The 20532-nt window shown below is 38.5% G+C and overlaps 1 protein-coding gene across 14 annotated transcripts in view; it reads right to left on the bottom strand.

Moving 5' to 3' along the window:
* Nucleotides 1-20532, bottom strand: part of ERC1 (ELKS/RAB6-interacting/CAST family member 1) — a 547409-nt gene that overhangs the window by 388674 nt on the left and 138203 nt on the right. For all 14 annotated transcript variants that reach the window (XM_073020334.1, XM_073020331.1, XM_073020338.1 and 11 more), the window contains one exon: nucleotides 9836-10003. In XM_073020334.1, the coding sequence (XP_072876435.1) occupies nucleotides 9836-10003 (168 nt within the window). The remainder of the gene's footprint in view (nucleotides 1-9835; nucleotides 10004-20532) is intronic.

Here is a 20532-nt window from a genome sequence, read left to right as displayed (position 1 = left end):
AATGTCCTGTACTGTCTGAGGGAACGGCTTCAAAGACTCTGTTTAAAGATAGCACACACAGTTATGAACATTTTATCCCATGCCAAAACGCTTTGTAATGTAAGCTGCAGGCGAGTGCACTGTAAACTCCCCTAAGATATTCAAAACACCCTTCCCCTCAAGCAAAATCTTGATTCAATTCTTCTCAGTCTTGGTGATGGCCAAGGGACTATGGTCCCAGAGATTAGTTCAAGTAATACTAAGTAGGTGAAATTTTTCTATGTTTTATCTACCACCACCCATGTCATTCCTAATACCTCCCAAAGCAGGCAAATGAATGAAAACTAAATAATAATAATATTCAATCTGAAGTCTTGTTCAAGTAATACACTTTATCTCCATGACTTTTTGCCTGTCAATATCTATGTATTTGTCTCTATACATCATATTGGCTGAGTTTCAGAAATAAATGATAACACAAAATGAAAAAAAGATGTCGGGCACGGTGGCTCATGCCTGTAATCCTAGCACTTTGGGAGGCTAAGGTGGGCAGATTCCTTCAGTCCAGGAGTTCGAGACCAGCCTGGCCAACATGGTGAAACTCCATCTCTACAAAAAATACAAAAAACTAGCTGGGCATGGTGGCATGTGCCTGTAGTCCCAGCTACTCAGGAAGTGAGGTAGGAGGACTGCTTGAGCCCCAGACACAAGGGTTGCAGTGAGCCATAACTGCACCACTGCATTCCAGCCTGGGCAACACAGTGAGATCCTGTCTCAAACAAATCAACCGATATATATGTATGTATGATACTGTATTAAAACAAATCTACCGACGTATACATATGTATCATACTGTATTAAAACAAACAAATCAACTGACATATACATATGTATGATACTGTATTAAAACAAACAAATCAACTGACATATATGTATGTATGATACTGTATTAAAACAAATCAACCGACATATACATATGTATGATACTGTATTAAAACAAACAAATCAACTGACATATATGTATGTATGATACTGTATTAAAACAAACAAATCAACTGACATATATGTATGTATGATACTGTATTAAAACAAATCTACCGACATATACATATGTATCATACTGTATTAAAACAAATCAACCGACATATACATATGTATGATACTGTATTAAAACAAATCAACTGACATATATGTATGTATGATACTGTATTAAAACAAACAAATCAACCGACATATACATATGTATGATACTGTATTAAAACAAACAAATCAACCGATATATATGTATGTATGATACTGTATTAAAACAAACAAATCAACCGACATATACATATGTATGATACTGTATTAAAACAAATCAACTGACATATATGTATGTATGATACTGTATTAAAACAAACAAATCAACCGACATATACATATGTATGATACTGTATTAAAACAAACAAATCAACTGACATATATGTATGTATGATACTGTATTAAAACAAATCCACTGACATATATGTATGTATGATACTGTATTAAAACAAACAAATCAACTGACATATATGTATGTATGATACTGTATTAAAACAAATCAACCGACATATATGTATGTATGATACTGTATTAAAACAAATAAACCGACATATATGTATGTATGATACTGTATTAAAACAAATAAACCGACATATATGTATGATACTGTATTAAAACAAATAAACCGACATATATGTATGTATGATACTGTATTAAAACAAACAAATCAACCGACATATACATATGTATGATACTGTATTAAAACAAACAAATCAACTGACATATATGTATGTATGATACTGTATTAAAACAAATCAACTGACATATATGTATGTATGATACTGTATTAAAACAAATAAACCGACATATATGTATGTATGATACTGTATTAAAACAAACAAATCAACCGACATATACATATGTATGATACTGTATTAAAACAAACAAATCAACTGACATATATGTATGTATGATACTGTATTAAAACAAATCAACCGACATATATGTATGTATGATACTGTATTAAAACAAATAAACCGACATATATGTATGTATGATACTGTATTAAAACAAACAAATCAACCGACATATACATATGTATGATACTGTATTAAAACAAACAAATCAACTGACATATATGTATGTATGATACTGTATTAAAACAAATCAACCGACATATATGTATGTATGATACTGTATTAAAACAAATCAACCGACATATATGTATGTATGATACTGTATTAAAACAAACAAATCAACCAACATATACATATGTATGATACTATATTAAAACAAAAAAATAAACCGATATATATGTATGTATGATACTGTATTAAAACTAAGTTTCAGCTGTAAGCACCACTCTTCTCTCCACGGTCCTACACAAAATTTCAAAAGTTTAAACAGTAAAAATACGGTGACTGGAATAATAAACGCTGTTTTGACCTTTGCTCGCTGGATGGAAGTGTGGAAAAAGTTGTTACTCCTACCTAAAAATACATAAAACTGCATGTTTTACCAAGAAAAACATGATTACTTAAAGTTATTTTTTATATAATTTTTAAAAATACATAGATCCCTTGAGAAGTTTAAACTGTCTCTAAATCTACTGTATTCATTTTACTTTTTATGGATACTAAATCTAAAGCTATCTCTATTTTATCAGCCAACAATGGTGCTGGAAATACATCAAAAATGTTGATTCTGACCACATTAATACAGTAACGTCAACAAAAACAGTACATAGAATGGGAAGGATCTAAGCTCTGAAAAACAACAGGCATAAAGGTAATTGTCTACAAAGCAGTAGCACTAGGCCGAACTCGGTGCCTCATGCCTGTAATTCTGCACTTTGGGAAGCTGAGGTGGGTGGATCATCTGAGGTCAGGAGTTCAAGACCAGCCTGACCAACATGGCAAAACCCTGTCTCTACTAAAAATACAAAAATTAGCTGGGCGGTGGCAGGCGCCTGTAGTCCCAGCTACTCAGGAGGCTGAGGCAGGAGAATCACTTGAACCCGGAGGTGGAGGTCGCAGGGAGCCAAGATCATGCCACTGCACTCCAGCCTGTGTGAGGGAGTGAGACTCAGTCTCAAAAAATAAATAAATTAAATAAACTAAAAAAGAAGCACTAATAACATAAACCTATTTTGAAAATAGCTGTACTAACTATCTGGTAAGTTTTAAGACACACAACAGTGTGTAACATGATGAATTATTGGGGCTGTAGTGTATGAAGAGAGCACAATTACTGATCCTCGGCTGCCTCCTGTGAAGGATGAAGAGGAAGGACAAAGAAAATATATTCAAGATTTGCATGGGGTGTGTGTGTGTGTGTGTGTACGTGTATGTGTGTGTGTGTATGTGTGTGTATGGTGTGTGTGTGTGTACGTGTATGTGTGTGTGTATGGTGTGTGTGTATGGTGTATGTGTATGCGTGTATGTGTATGTACGTGTACGTGTGTGTGTATGTATGTGTATGTATGTGTGTATGTGTGTGTATATGTGTGTGTGTATGGTGTGTGTGTGTATATGTATGTGTATGTATGTGTGTATGTGTGTGTATGTGTGTGTGCGTGTATGGTGTATGTGTGTGTATGTACGTGTACGTGTGTATGTGTGTATATGTATGTGTGTATGTGTATGTGTGTGTATGTGTGTGTACGTGTGTGTGTACGTGTGTATGTGTATGTGTGTATGTGTATGTGTGTGTATGTATGTGTGTGTATGTATATGTCTATGTGCCTGTGTGTGTGTGTGTGTGTCTCTCCTGCTGCCATGTAAGACGTGCCTTGCTTTTCCTTCACCTTCTGCCATGATCGTAAGTTTCCCGAAGCCTCCCTAGTGACTCAGATATGGAAATGTGAGTCAATTAAACCTCTTTTCTTCATAAATTACTTAGTCTCAGGTACTGTATAGCAGTGTGAAAATGGACTAATACGAAAACTTCTCTAAAAATGTTTACCTAGTGAAAAATAAGAAATGCGTTACTTGCAAATGACCTTTGAATTCTAACCAGTCCATCTTTTCTTGTAACATTAATCATCTAAGGCTTTTTCAGTAGCTTGCTGTCATGTTCTCATGATCTGAAAGGCAAAATTTAATGACTGAAGACCCATGCAATCTTTCAACACTTTGGTTTTAAACGAAGTAATCCTTATAGAATGAGAGCGAAGAAAATGGGAGCTGAAAAATAAATGCTATAAAAGTAAAATACAAGCCCCTAACACTTACGATCTAATAAAGTGATAATCCACCATGTCACCAACATTTTGGGTATAATCAGCCTACGGCGACAAACAGGCTGTGGGCACAGTGGTGAGTCAGGTCTTTATGCATCCAGATGCCTTCGGAAACCTGCACTGTATTAAACCAAATAATTAAATCACTCCCCTCCTCACAGACTTCACAACTGCAATAACCAGTGAAATTTTAAAAATTCATTTTACTAATAATATCCTACACTTAAAGAAAAGTTTAATAGGAAACGGAACCCAAAAGGCTTACGCATTATGAATCATAGTAAAAATTACAAATAACTTCTAATCCACTAAAAGTTGTCTGGTTTTATTTCTTACCAACATGCTATTGTGCCTAATAAGAAGTAAATGCATGAGAAGCACAATTGGGGAAAAATATACAATGATCAAGTGAGATCATGAGAAGTGACAGCATGAGAAGTGAAAAATGTTTTGAAACTACTAAGTCTATTATTTGAAAATATTACTATTGACAGATCAAAACAAACACAAACAAAATAAAACAAAAATCAGATGATCATCTCGATAGGCCCCAAAAAAGCAGTTAACAAAATCCAGCATCCCTTTACGATTAAAACCCTCAGCAAAACTGGCACACAAGGGACATACCTTAAGTCATCTATGACAAAGCCACAGCCAACATTATGCTGAATGGGGGAAAGTTGAAAGCATTTTCCCTGAGAACTGGAACAAGATAAGGATGCCCACTTTCACCACTTCTATTCGACGAAGTACTAGAAGTCCTCGCCAGAGCAATGAAATAAGAGAAAGAAATCAACTACGTCCAAATCGGAAAAGAGGAAGTCGAACTATCATTGTTCGCTGACAATAAGGTCATACACCTAGAAAGGCCTAAAGACTCATCCAAAAGCTCCTTGATCTGATAAACGAATTCAGTAAAGTTTCAGGATACAAAATTAACGTACACAAATCAGCAGCACTACCAGACACCAAGAGTGACCAAGCTGAGAATCAAATCAACAACTCAATACTTTTTACAATAACTGCAAAAAACAGTAGAATACCTAAACAAGGAAATGAAAGACCTCTACAAGAAAAACTACAAAACTACTGAAAGAAATCACAAATGACACAAATAAATGGAAACACATCCCACGCTCATGGATGGGTAGAATCAATACTGTGAAAATGACCACACTGCCAAAAGCAATCTACAAGCTCAATGAAACTGCCATCAAAATACCATCATCGTTCTTCACAGAACTAGAAAAAACATTCCTAAAATTCACATGGAACCAGAAAAGAGCCTGCACAGCCAAGGCAAGACTAAGCAATAAGAACAAATGTGGAGGCACCACATTACCCAACTTCAAACTATAGTACAAGGCTATTGTCGCCAAAACCAATCGTGGTACTGGTATAAAAACAGGCACACAGACAAATGGAACAGAATAGAGAACCCAGAAATGAAGTCAGATACTTATAGTCAATTGATCTTCCACGAGGCAAACAAAAACATAAAGCAGGGAAAGGACACCCTATTCAACAAATGGTGCTGGGATAACTGGCAGGCCACGTGTGAAAAATGAAACTGGATCTTCATCTCTCACCTTACACAAAAATCAACTCAAGATGGATCAAAGACTTAAATCTGAGACTTGAAACCAGAAAAATTCTAGAAGATAACACTGGAAAAACTCTTCTAGACAATGGCTTAGGCAAAGACTTCATGAACAACAATCCAAAAGCAAATGCAACAAAAAGATAAATAGATGAGACTTAATTAAACTAAAAAGTTTCTGCACGGCAGAAGAAACAATCAGAAGAGTAAACAGACAACCTACAGAATGGGAGAAAATATCCACAAACTATGCATCTGATAAAGGACTAATATCCAGGATCTACAAGGAATTCAAATCATCAAGTGAAAAACAAATAATCAAATCAAAGAGTGGGCTAAGGACACGAATAGACAATTCTCAAAAGAAAATATACAAATGGCCAACAAACATATTAAAGCTCAACAATGGCCGGGTGTGGTCGCTCACACCTGTAATCCCAGCACTCTGGGAGGCCGAGGAGGGCAGATCGCCTGAGGTCAGGAGTTCGAGACCAGCCTGGCCAACATGGTGGCAGCCTGTCTCGACTAAAAATGCAAAAATTAGCAGGGTGTGGTGGCAGATACCTGTAATCCCAGCTACTCAGGAGGCTGAAGTAGGAGAATTGCTTGAACCCAGGAGACGGAGGTTGCAGGGAGCCAAGACTGTGCCACTGCACTCCAGCCTGGGCAACAGAATGAGACTCCATCTCAAAAAAAAAAAAAGCTGAACATCACTAATTATCACGGAAATGCAAATCAAAACCACAATGCAACATTTAAAAATCAAAAACTAATAGATAGTGGCATGAATGTGGTGAAAAGGGAACATTTTTACACTGCTGGTGGGAATGTAAACTAGTACAACCACTATGGAAAACAGTATGGAGATTCCTTAAAGAACAAAAAGTAGATCTACCATTGATCCAGCAATCCCACTGCTGGCATCGACCCACAGGAAAAGAAGGCATTGTACGAAAAAGACACTTGCACAGGTATGTTTATAATAGCACAATTCACAATTCCTAAAAATACGGAACCAGCCCAAATGCCCATCAATCAAGTGGATAAAGAAAATGTGGTGTGTGTGTATATATATATACCACAAAATTCTACTCAGCCATAAAAAGGAACGAAATAATGGCATTCGCAACCATCTGGATGGGGTTGGAGACCGTTATTCTAAGTGAAGTAACTCAGGAATGGAAAACCAAACATTGCACATTCTCACTACAAGTGGGAACTAAGCTATGAGGATGCAAAGGCATAAGAAAGAGACAACGGACTGTGGGGAGTCAAGGGGACGTGGGAGTGGGTGAGGGATGAAGGACCACACATTGGGTACGGTGTCCACTGTTCAGGTGATGGGTGCACCAAAATCTCAGAAATCACCACTGAAGAACTTATCCATGTAACCAGATACCACCTGTTCTCCGAAAACTATTGAAACAAAAAATAACAATAAAAAAATGTTTAAGTTTTAACTCATTTTATTTAGATGGATACTTTCTTGATATATCTATCAATTCTAACACAAAAGCAAGCACTACTTTAGTGGGAGAGAACTAACAGCCTTCTCATGCAGATCAGGTATAATCTGAAGATGTCCACAACCACGCAGTGTGGTTTCACGTGCACTGGTACACATCCGTAGAAAAGACAGGAAATGGGGACATACATTAAAATTGAACACTGGAAAATAAGCATTGTTTAGAAATGGTATCACTACATATTTGGAAAAGCCAAAAGAATAAAGTAAAAAAAAAAAAAAAAAAAAAAATCCAAACCTTTAAGAGAATTCAGTATGAAGACTAAGTACAAAACTGATATACAGAAATCACAAGCCTTCATGTGTACAAAAAAAAACAAGCAGTTAGAAGATATAATGAAAACTGTAACACTTTGTAACAAAAAGAAAACCTAGGAATAAGCTGAATAAATGTATAAAATCGATATGAAGGAAACATTAAAACATTTCTGAGAAACAAAAAATGAATTCACGGTAAGATACACCCTACTCTTGTCAATTCTCCCTAAATTAGTAACTACACATTTTATGTAATCCCAATAAAAAACACAACAGAAAGAATTAAAGGCAGGAGATGATAAAAGCTGACTCTAAATATCAAATAGAAAAACAGCCAAGAAAAAAAAAGCTAGGACACTTCTGAAAAAGAAAAGTACCTTGGAAGGAATTAGCTATTAACATATATCACAAAAACACAAAAATGAAAGCAATGTTAATGGATACATAGACAGATCAATATCACTAGAAAATAAGAAACATTCTAAAATATAACTTTTGTAATATGTCACAAAATCCAGAAGTCTTAAAACATTCACTTTAAGATGTCTGCGCGCGCGCGCGCGCGCGCACACACACACACACACACACACACACACACACACGTCAAAAGCCAAACAGAGCTAGGAGCAGTGGTCTTGGGAGGCCGAGATGGGAAGATGGCTTGGGGCCAGGAGTTTGAGACCAGCCTGGACGACATCTTTTTTTTTTTTTTTTTTTTTTAAAAAAAAAAAAAGGGTGGGTAGGTGGGGAGCGGGGGCTAGGTGCAGTGGCTCACACCTGTAATCCCGGTACTTTGGGAGGCCAAGGTGGGTGGCTCCCTTGAGGCCACGGAATTCCAAACCAGCCTGGCCAACATGGTGGTAAAACCCCGTCTCTACTAAAAATACAAACAATTAACCAGATGTAGTGGTGGGCACCTGTAGTCCCAGTTACTCAGGAGGCTGAGGCAGGCGAATCACTTGAACCCAGGAGGCAGAGGTTGCACTGAGCTGAGATCGTGTCACTGCACTCCGGTCTGGGTGACAAAGTGAGACTCCATCTCAATAAATAAGCCAAACAGGAAGAAATGTTTAGAACTCACATCAGACAAAAGAGCTAATGTTTAAACTGGGAAGCAATTTCTACAAACCAACTTTAAAAAAAGCAGAAAAGAACTCAAAATAAAAATGGGTAAAGCATATAATCAAATAACAGAAAATACAAAGGAATTTAAATATAAAAATATGTTCAACTTTACTTATAATGAAAGAACTGCAATTACACTGACAGTGTTTTCTCACCTATCAGATTGCCAAAAAGTAAAAAGGTCTTTTAACACACTCTGTAGACAACTATGCGGGAATATATCGCTTTCATCACTGATAGTAGAAATGAAACTTGGTACAATCTCTTTAAGGCTACTTGGCAAAATCCATCAAAATTATAAATGCATATCCTTTCACTCAGCAGTTCAACTTCAAGGACTTTATCCTAGAAATATACTTGACTTGACATATGTATAAACTAACTATGTACAATGCTTTTTACTATAGAATCATTTTATGTAAAGGAAGAAATTTTTAGCAAAATAAATGTCCATCAGTAGAAATTTTGCTAATTATAGTACATCCATACAATGTTAATAATAACAACAATGAAGAAATCCTTGGAAAGAATACCAAAATATATTAACTGAGAAAAGGAGACAGAACAAGCGGCAAGGAACAGTAAGATTTGTACTGAAATACACAAACACACACATTTTTTGGCTCATATATGAATGACATGTTTATCTGGACGCCCCTGGTCTGGGCTTAAAATTGTGATCTTATTAAACACATAAATGAAGTTGTACCATCCCAAGTCCATGTACTAAACCAATTTAGTACAGTTTCAATAAAAGACAGAAGGGGAAAAAGAATGTCAGTTCAAACACTCTGGCAATTTACAAGGCACTTTTGAGAAACAGCATGAAAAGCACTACTGGAAGATACTGTGTTTAAATTTTTAAAAACTGAATATGCAATTTTCAGTTTTTTAAATTTTTAAAAACTGAATATGAAACAGCAATCTTAACAATCTACCTACTGCAGCAACAGTTCCAAATTACTAATCACAAAAACATAAATTGAAGAATGAGCAAGAAACTCTGACAGCATTTAGATATAACTCAGTGGTAGGAGGGAGGACGTATGAGGAATGCGCCACTGAACTCAGAAGACCTGCACCCTACCTTCTTCTGAAGAACGTTAACCTTCCGCTCCTTCACATCCAACATGTCCTTTAGGTCGTGGATCTCTCCAGCTTGCGTCCCCTTCTCTTCGGCCATATCCTGAATCTGCTTCGTCTTTTTATTCAACATGGTTTCCTTCTCTTCCAAACGCAACCGGAGAGCATCCACCTAAGAACGTAAGAGTTTTACAAGTGATGAATTAAAAAGAAAAGAATGTAATTCCTTTCAAATAGATATGTTATAAAGGTTATAAAGAGGCTGAGTTTTGTCACTCTATAAAAGTAAGTATCATCTACATCTGTGTTTCTCTGGACTCAGAGTCCAGCGTGCTCACCATTACACAACAGAACCTCTACGACTATGTTTCTGAAACTTCACGTGCATCACAATCATCTGGAGCCTAAATCAAGTCCATCGTTTCTGATTCAACAGCGTTGGGGTTCAAAATGAGTATTTCTAACAAGTTTCCAAATGAAGCTACACTGCTTTAGAAAATCTAAAACTAGGAAAAGGGAAAAAAAGCATCACCAAGCATAACACTGGCTATCTCAAAAAATACAATCTAGCCACAGGCTATGAACTGTTTATGAAAAACAACCCCATAATGCACTTAGATATCCAAGCAAAAGCAAAGGTCTACTTTTAGATGGCAAGACTAACCAGCTAAAAACTTTGGTAACTAGTTACCTTTATCCCTGAAGTTTAATGCCTTTCATTAGATATAACTTTAAAATAACAAGAAATCTAATGACATTTATTTTAAAATCCATTCACAGAAAATTTTATTAAGCTTTTAGCACCCCATACATATTCGCACACCAAATTTGCTTTTGCTTTTCCACCCAAAGATTAATAACAAATCGTTAAACATTTGATTATAGGAAAAGAAGGAAGTGGATTTCTTTTATCTAAGATTCAGGACTGTTCAACAGGAAAATAGTGAGTCATATTTTCAAGCCGAAAATTGTTAATAAGCTGTTTTACATTCTTTCTTCATTATTGTCATTTCAAACATATAATCCATACAAAAAACTATTAATGAACTATTTTATATTTTTTCATACTAACTCTTTGATAGTTAATGTATATTTCACCTTTATATCACATCTCAATTTGGGCTAGCCATATTGCAAGTACTTAATAGCCACAAATGGCTGGTGGCTACCACAGAGAACAGTGCAAATCTAAGAAATCAAATATGGTTCTATGGTTAAGAAATCAAGTATGGTTCTATGGTCTCTCATCTTTAACCTGTCTTACCTTATCTTTCCTATCTGAACATGAATTAAACCACAAAGAAAATATGAATAATGTTTCATATTTAGGGTACATCAAAGCACTCAGGAAGATCTAATACAGGCTGGCCATCCCAAAATCTGAAAATCCAAAATCCAAAATGCTCCAAACTCCAGAACTTTTTCAGCACTGACATGACACTTAAAGGAAATGTTCAATGGAACATTTTGGATTTTCGGATTAGGAATGCTCAACCAGTAAGCATAAGTGTAAGGCAAATATTCCCAAACTCAAACTCTGAAACACTTCTAGTCCCATGCATTTTAGGTAAGGGATATCCAATGTGTAGTGTATCTAAACTACAAGGTATCTGAGAACCAATACTGTGTGTATGGTGGTACTTCCTGCTCAGTTAAGGAGTATGGAAAATTTCTTAACAAGACTAGTCTCACTGGAGATTGCTATAATAAGTACTTGCTACTACTGTAAGTACTTACAAATTACGTTGGACCATACTGGAAAGGAAAAACATGTAGATAAGCCATATTTCACTCTGCTAAACTACATTTCTACCAACTACTTCTTTTATTTTTATTTTTGAGACAGAGTCTTGCTCTCTTGCCCAGGCTGGAGTGCAGTGGCACGATCTCAGCTCACTGCAAGCTCCACCTCCCGGGTTCACGCCATTTTCCTGCCTCAGCCTCCCGAGTAGCTGGGACCACAGGCGCCGCCACCTCGCCCGGCTAGTTTTTTGTATTTTTAGTAGAGATGGGGTTTCAACGTGTTAGCCAGGATGGGCTCCATCTCCTGACCTCGTGATCTGGCCGCCTTGGCCTCCCAAAGTGCTGGGATTACAGGCGTGAGCCACTGTACCTGGCCTCTACCAACTACTTCTATGCAACCAGTCTCACCAAGTCAGAAAGTAAAGAACAATTGTTCGAGCTCCCATTTGTAGTTATTCACCACAAGTTCCACCATGCTCCTTCAAAAGACTCCTTCATCGGTAATTTACCTCTATTCTACTTTAATAAATATACATAGTTAATCTAATTATAATCTGGAAAGATCTACCTGAGAACTTTCAAACTCTAAAAAATCTTTTTCTGAATCACAAATACTATTCTTTTCTTTCTCCTACACCTACTAAATCTATCCTTTGTCCACAGCATTACCTCTGATCTATCACACCTTCTTGTTCTGTCATTCGTCTCTATCCTGTTTTTTGTTTTGTTTTGTTTTCCTCCCAGCTTAAGCAATGATTTCAGTCTCATATCAACTCCTTAAAAAAAGAAAATCATACCTGTTTTACTTTACTACTTTATTTCTGAATTAAACAGTCTTCTGGGCCTTCCTGCATGTGTTCATGTGTATTTTTGTCACCATATACAGTAATCCCCCCTTATCATCAAGGAATATAATCCAAGACCCCCAGTGGATGCCTGAAACCACAGACAGTATCAAACCCTACACACTCTGTTTTTCCTCTATATACATACCTATTACATTGTAAAATTTAATTTACAAATTAGTCACAGTAAGAGATTAACAACAATAACTAGTAACAAAATAGAACAATTTTAACAGTATGCCAGCATCATTACTCTTGTGCTTTGGGGTCATTATTAAATAAAATAAGGGTTATGTGAACACAAGCACTGAGATACTGCAACAGTCGATCTAATAACCGAGACAGCTACTAAGTGACTAAGGGGCAGGTAGTGTGGACACGTGGATACACTAGACACAAGGAAGATTCACCTCCAGGGTGGAATAGAGCAGAATGGCACAAGATTTCATCACACTACTTAGAAAAAAAAGCATAAATTTAAAATCTGTAAGCTGTTCCTTTCTGGAATTTTCCATTTAACATTTTCAGACCACAATTGACCACAGGTAACAGAAACCAAGGAAAGCACAAAAGCAGTGAAGGGAGGACTACTGTATATACATTAAAATCCTCACAGTTCTCAGGTATCATATTTTCTTCCCTTGCACTCTGCCTGTGGAAAATTTCACTCTCTCTCACGGCAATGTGGGAAACTGGGCCTTAGAGAAGACAGCAGGCCCAAGATCTCACAGCAACAAATAAGCAACAGAGCAGAGATTTAAGATTAAGTGGTCCTGCCTCCAGATACCACACTCTTAACCACTAATTTCCTAATACCACCCTAACCCACAGGAGCCCAGCAGGGAATTCGAGGCCCTCCATGGTCAGACGGGCCCAATGTATCCGCACTGCCTAACCTTTGCCATATGCTTCTTTGCCCCACTTCCAGTGGCTCTCTGTTCCAGCAGTACTGCCATTCTCTGAATAAATACCATCCTTTCTTGTCGTTGTTCATTTTGTCCTATGCTTGTAATATCCTTAACCCCTACCACTTACAAACAATTCTGCCTGTTGAACACATTTTTCAAGACCCTCTTCCTATGCTACCATTTTAATAAATATGCTCCAATCCCCAACAGACAAGCACTGTCACCCTCATCCTTTCCCAGGGTATTTTGTTATACAATTTAACACTTTTTTTCTTCTTATAGAACTTAGTAACATTATTATACAGAACTTACCAATATTTCTATACTTTTTTTTTTTTTGAGACAGAGTCTTGCTCTGTCACCCAGGCTGGAGTTCAGTGGCGCAATCTCGGCTCACTGCAACCTCTGCCTCCTGGGTTCAAGCGATTCTCCTGCCTCAGCCTCCCTGGTAGCTGGGATTACAGGTGCATGCCACCACGCCCAGCTAATTTTTTGTGTGTTTTTAGTAGAGACACGGTTTCACCATGTTGGCCAGGCTGGTCTCAAACTCCTGACCTCAGGTGATCCACTTGCCTTGGCCTCCCAAAGTGCTGGGATTACAGGCATGAGCCACCACACCCAGCCCATATTTTGCCCACCCTTTTATCCTCAGTAATCCTATCTCACTTAAAACATAGTACTATAAAGTAGCTAACATTTTAGTAGCTAACATCTCCCTATTTTAAAAGATGATAAAACTGTGACTCAGAGGAGTTAAATAGTTTACCTCATATTATATTATAGAACTGGTGAGTAGAAGGACTATGGCCGGGCGTGGTGGCTCACACCTGTAATCCCAGCACTTTGGGAAACCAGGATGGACAGATCACGAGGTCAGAAGATCAAGACTACCCTGGCCAACATGGTGAAACCCCATCTCTACTAAAAATATAAACATTAGCTGGGCATGGTGGCGCATGCCTATAATCCAAGCTACTCGGGAGGCTGAGGCAGAATTGCTTGAACCAGGAAGTCGGAGGTTGCGGCGAGCTGAGATTGTGCCACTGGACTCCAGCCTGGCAATGGAGCGAGATTCCGTCTCAAAAAAGGAAAAAAAAAAAGAAAAAGAAAAAACAACGGGGTGAGTAGAAGAACTGGAACTCAAAGACTAGATATGACATCAAAGATTATAATCTGTTATGACACACCAAAGAATACCAGCATAAAGGAACACAGGTGAACACAGGCAGGCAGGGAAATCTCTCCTATGAACAGTATGTCAAGAGTCAGAAAAGTTTTCTAAAAGAATAAATGTCTGAATTTGGTTTTTGAATGATGAATAGAACATCACTAGATACAAAATGGAAGGCAGAGAGAAATGCATAGAGATCTAGGAACAGGAAAGAGAATATTTAAAAATCTAGAAACATGAAACAGCATGATATACTTATAAATTCATTTGGTATTGCTTAGCATAAAGTAACAAAAGAAGGACAAGAGACAAGCCTGAAAAGATAGGAGATCATATCCTTGCCTGCCAAAATAAGACGCTTAAATTTTATCCTACTTGCAAATGGGAGACAGTGAAGATTTTTAAGCAGGAGAAAGTCATGGTATTTGTATATGGGAAAGATTATACTGGGCTGGTTACTGAAGACACAAAGATAACTAAGATATTCCCTGTCTTCTGCAGAAGTCACAACCTAACGGAGAAGAATGTTGCCAAAACAGATCACATAGAAACATTATAGAAAGTGCTGCAACAGAAGTGTAGAGAATATTTTCTTAAAGTACAGAAAAGAAGCACTCAGTTTGCTTGGAGATACCTCAAAGCAGGTAAAGATGAGCAGAAGATGGCTGGTGAGGAAGATAATAGAAGAACCTTTGAGCAGAGATCACAAGTAACAAAGATTAGAAAGGATGTTAACTTCGCAGACAGCTATGAATAGAGAATTGCTAAAGCATAGAATAGGTGGTAAGTTATGTGAGGTGCAGCAGAAGACAAGGCCTTAGCCATGGAAAGCATTAGTGCCATGTCTAGGAGCTTGACTTTTACTGGTTGTATGTAAGGGATAAAAGAGAGAAAAGTCAAAGATGGGTTCCCAGGTTTCTGATGAAGAAGGCTGAATGGGTCTTGGCTTTGAGAGAGAATAAGAACCTTATTTTTGGTGTGCTATTTCTGACATGACATATATCTTAACAGCCTCCCTGATAATACCTGAAATGTTTTGATAATAACCTGAAAATATCTGATAATCACCTGAATATGAGCTAGAAATCCAGAAAAACCTGTTTTACTTTCTTAGGACTGCCCTAATGAAGCACCACAGACCAGGCGGCTTTAACCAGCAGATTTTTTCTTCTCTCTCAAAGTTCTGGAGCCCAGAAGTCTGACACAAAGGCGTCCACAGGGCCTTGCCCTCTCTGAGGGCTCTAAGAAAGAACCCTGCCTTGTCTCCTGCTGTCTTCTGGTGGCTCCTGGCTCCTGGTCTTGTAGACGATGCGTCCCTCCAATCTCTGCTTCCACCTTCACTTCACCCTCTTCTTCGTATCTTTGTATGTCCTCTCTCTTCTATAAGGACACCAGTCAATGGATTTAGAGCCCAACCCTCATGATCTTATCTCAAACCTTAATTATAGCGTCAAAGACCCTATTTCCAAATACGGTCACATTCTGAGTACCAGGTAGACACAGATTTATGGAGGACACTATTCAATCCACCACACCTACTGCGACAACACACCCAGAAAAGCTGGGGAAAGCACAACAAACGTCTTTTCAAATTCACAGATCAGCATGCGTATGTACATATACAAAAGAGTACACATAAAGAGACAAAATCACTAAAGTGCTGGAAACAGAGACTGAAGCCCAAAGAGGTAAGCTTATAACAGAAGTGACGCCTGTCCTGCTTTCTCATTTACTTGTTTCTGTGACCTAGAGGACTGAGTTTGGAAGATGACTCCGGTAACAGAAAATAAGATATTAGGGCAATACAAAGGTGAGGGTGGAACAGAAAGCAAAATCCCAAGCCCCCTTTGGGCAAGTGCCCAGCTCTAGAGGAGTCTCAGGCACCCAGACGTTCTGACTGTTCCCTCACGTTACCGTTCTCAGGCACCCAGACGTTCTGACTGTTCCCTCACGTTGCTGTTCTCAGACCCTCTGCTCTCAGGACTCCTCCACACTCTTAAAAATTACTGAGGACTGGCCAGGCACGGTGGCTCATGCCTGTAATCTCAGCACTTTGGAAGACCAAGGCGGCCGGATCACCAGAGGTCAGGAGTTCGAGACCAGCATCACCAACAGAGAGAAACCCCGTCTCCACTAAAAATACAAAATTAGTCAGGCGTGGTGGTGCATGCCTGTAATCCCAGCTACTCGGGAGGCTGAGGCAGGAGAATTGTTTGAACCCAGGAGGCGGAGGTTGCAGTGAGCTGGGATCACGCCATTGCACTCCAGCCTGGGCAACAAGAGCAAAGCTATGTCTCCAAAAAAAAAAAAAAAAATTACTGAGGACCCCCAATCACTGAGTTTTTGTTTATGTGAGTTGTATCTATCAATATTTGCTATACTCAAAATTAGGGCCAGGTGTGGTGGCTCACACCTGTAATCCCAACACTTTGGGAGGCTGAGGCAGAAGGATCACTTCAGGCCAAAAGTTCGAGACCTCCCTGGGCAACACAGCAAGACACTATCTCTACAAAAACTTTTTTTAAAAATTAGCCAAGCATGGTGGCACATGCCTATAGTTCTAGCTACCCAGGAGGCTGAAGCAGGAAGATCGCTTGAGTCCAGGAGTTCAAGGCTGCAGTGAGCTATGATCACACCACTGTACTCCAGCCTCCGTAGCAAAGCAAAACACTGTATCTTTTAAAAAAAAAAAAAAATTAGAACAGCTTTTAAATAACAATAAGCCCATTATGTTAATCAAAGTAACATTTTAATTTCAAAAACCTGTATTTTCCCCCTAAAATAGTAAGAATATAATTATTTTAAATTTTTGCAAATCTCTTTAATATCTGGCTTATAACCAAGCAGGGGGTGCACAAGGAGACTAGCTTTAGAATAAATGCAATTTTAGTACCATCTAACAAAGCTTAAATGAAAGACCCAAAAGAATGAAACTATTTCCAAGTATTTTACCCACATCACAAAACAAAGCTCAGTAATATTTACAGGAATACAAAATGCCTAGCACCCAACAAGGTAAAACTCACAATGCTTGGCATCCAATCCAAACTCACCAGACATGCAAAGAAGCAGAAAAACACAACTCATAATAAGGACAAAAAGCATTCAGTGAAAACTGAAATCAGAAATAACACAGATTATGGTATGATCTCACTTACACATGGAATCTAAAAAAAGCTGAACTCAAAGAAACAGAATAGAATGGTGGTTACCAGGGGCTGGGGATAGGAACAGGGAGAGGAATGGGGAGACGCTGATCAAAGCGTACAAACCCTCAGTTATGAAATGAGTAAGTTCTGGGGATCTAACATACAGCAGCGTGTAATTAATAATGCTGTATTATAAAGTTGAAATTTGCTAAGAGAGTAAAAATCACAACACTCCACCATGCAAACAAAAAATGTCCAAAACGGAAGTGTCAGAAGAGACTGAATATTGATTCCGTTACAAAAAAAAAAAAAAAGGACTGCAGCCACAGAGTAAAGACCTTAGTGGAATACGAAATTCAGCAACCAGGCTGTTCAAGATGCCAAAGAACCCACAGACCCTTATCCACTGGCACTCAGGCACAGCTCAAGCCAGTGAGTGTCACTACTAATCCTATCTGTCAGTATCAGATTTGGTTCCTATTAGCTGAACCCATTACAGGGCATCAGTGATGGTAAAGGCGCTTACCGAATCTGGTGACCCTTCTACACAGTTAAGGAAGTCAACGCCTTAGAAAAGTATACATGTCAGAAATTTGAAAAATAAATAAATCACATAATCATTTGTATCTAATTACTACACGTTAATCTATATTTTGTATACTATACATTATTCTACTACCTCTAACCAAAAGCATAAAACAAAGCAACTCATTTAAAAAAAAAAAAAAAAACAGCCGGGCGTGGTGGCTCATGCCTACAATCCCAGCACTTTGGGACGCCGAGGTGAGCAGATCACTTGAGGTCAGGAGTTCAAGACCAGCCCGGTCAACAATGTAAAATCCCATCTCTACTAAAAATACAAAAAAATTAGTCAGGTGTGGTGGTGCGTGCCTGTAGTCCCAGCTACTCGGGAGGCTGAAGCAGGAGAATCACATGAACCCAGGAGGCAGAGGTTGCAGTGAGCCAAGATTGTGCCACTGCACTCCAGCCTGCACAACAAGAGCGAAACTCCGTCTCCATCAAAAAAAAAAAAAAAATTATTTTATCCTACATCCCCTAAACACATGATTAAATTCTTACTATAAAGGCGAAAAGCTAAGGCATTCAAACCTAAAGTCTCAAACCTAATTTTCTTGTCTCTCAGTTCTTCTAAGCATTAATTTCAGAAAAAGAAAAGCCGTTCCTTCTGCAGGCCACGGACCTGTACGTAGGAAAACATCCCTCATCACTTCTAAGTGTTTTTCATTCCGATGGTACCAATACCACATAAGACAACGTTTGTGAGACCCCACATTGCCGCTTCTTTATGGAAGGTACCCAGATGCCCAAGCTGCGCTTCATACTGGATCCACGGTTCAGTTAAATGACCTGGAAATGTGCCAATGCTGACCTGACATAAACACCCTCATGGCACTGAGAGAGGGTCAAGTATGAATCGGTGACTGGAAAAGGTGAAGAATAAGAACTCTTGTTATAAACATATCAACCTTTAGCATAAGTGTGGCTGGAAACACAGGCTTTGATACCAAAAATATTTCATATTATAAACATTAGACACAGAAACTGCCCAAGTCCATACCCCTAATTACTAAATGATCTTTTCTTTACTAAGTATTCCATTCAAATCACCTGTGTACACTCTTTCTTAGTCTGCTTTTTTGTGCAGTACAGAATTCAAATATGCTAGTCTGGAGATTTGAGATAAAAACCACCACACAAACCACTTTGCCACTACTAGATTAACTGCTCTGAATTCTACACTGATCTTGTGGTTTGGAGTGAACTAAATTTGTAGTATAATTTTGCATGAGGTCCACATTTTACAAACCACAAAAAACATATTCAGGAAAACCCCTCACAGACCAGCAGGACACACAGTCACCACCCTAACACCAATCCCGGCAGGAGGAATCAAACCTGTTTACTCACATCGGTGGAGCTGGAGGAACAGCATTCACTCAACTTGCCAAGGTTGTCTGTGGCAAACAGGTCACGCCAGCTTCAATAAAAACAGAAGGCTTCTGTCTACAAGGTTTTCCCTACCAATGGAAGTGAACAGAAAATGGCTACCCTACTGTTTTGGCCTTCCACTTCTGATCAAAAAACAATTAATTCTGGCCCAGCGTGGTGGCTCACGCCTGTAGTCCCAGCACTTTGGGAGGCCAAGGCGGGCAGATCATGAGGTCAGGAGATGGAGACCATCCTGGCTAACATGGTGAAACCCCATCTCTACTAAAAATACAAAAAAAAAAAAGCCAAGCATGGCGGCAGGCGCCTGTAGTCCCAGCTACTCAGGAGGCTGAGGCAGGAGAATGGCATGAACCCAGGAGGCGGAGCTTGCAGGGAGCCGAGATGGCGCCACTGCACCCCAGCCTGGGCGACGGAGCGCGACTCCATCTCAAAAAGAAAACAATTAAGTCTCTCAACCTACCTTAACTTTCGTTTTAAATCAAGAAACAGATCTATCTAAAGGCACATTAGTAGTAATAACTAGTTGCATGGAAATGTGGCTTGTTTCCTATCATTCCCCTCTTGGCTCTGCCAACATGACACTTTCCCTTTCTAACTCTGTGATCACATCTTTTCAGTGTTCTCCATCCTCTGTCATTTCCCCTCCTCACATCTCACTGCGTGGAACCTCCTCTGGAGAAACTAACCCAACTTTACGGCTTTAACTACCATCTCCACAGCTTCCAAATCTTTATTCCTGGCCCCAAACGAGTTCTAAAAACCTAAAATTCTAATAATTTTTATTTAAACCACATCTTCCATTGATTTGTTTAGAAAGAGACATTTTTAAGAACTTTTTAATGTATGTTAAATCTGACTGCTATTATATTTTCTACATTTTTTCCTGTATTCTGCAGTATTTCATAATTCTTTTA

Source organism: Chlorocebus sabaeus, chromosome 11 (genome assembly GCF_047675955.1).
Source record: "Chlorocebus sabaeus isolate Y175 chromosome 11, mChlSab1.0.hap1, whole genome shotgun sequence".
NCBI classification, from domain to species: domain Eukaryota; kingdom Metazoa; phylum Chordata; class Mammalia; order Primates; family Cercopithecidae; genus Chlorocebus; species Chlorocebus sabaeus.
Note: the sequence above shows the minus strand (reverse complement) of the source record. Positions and strands in the feature narration are given on the sequence as shown.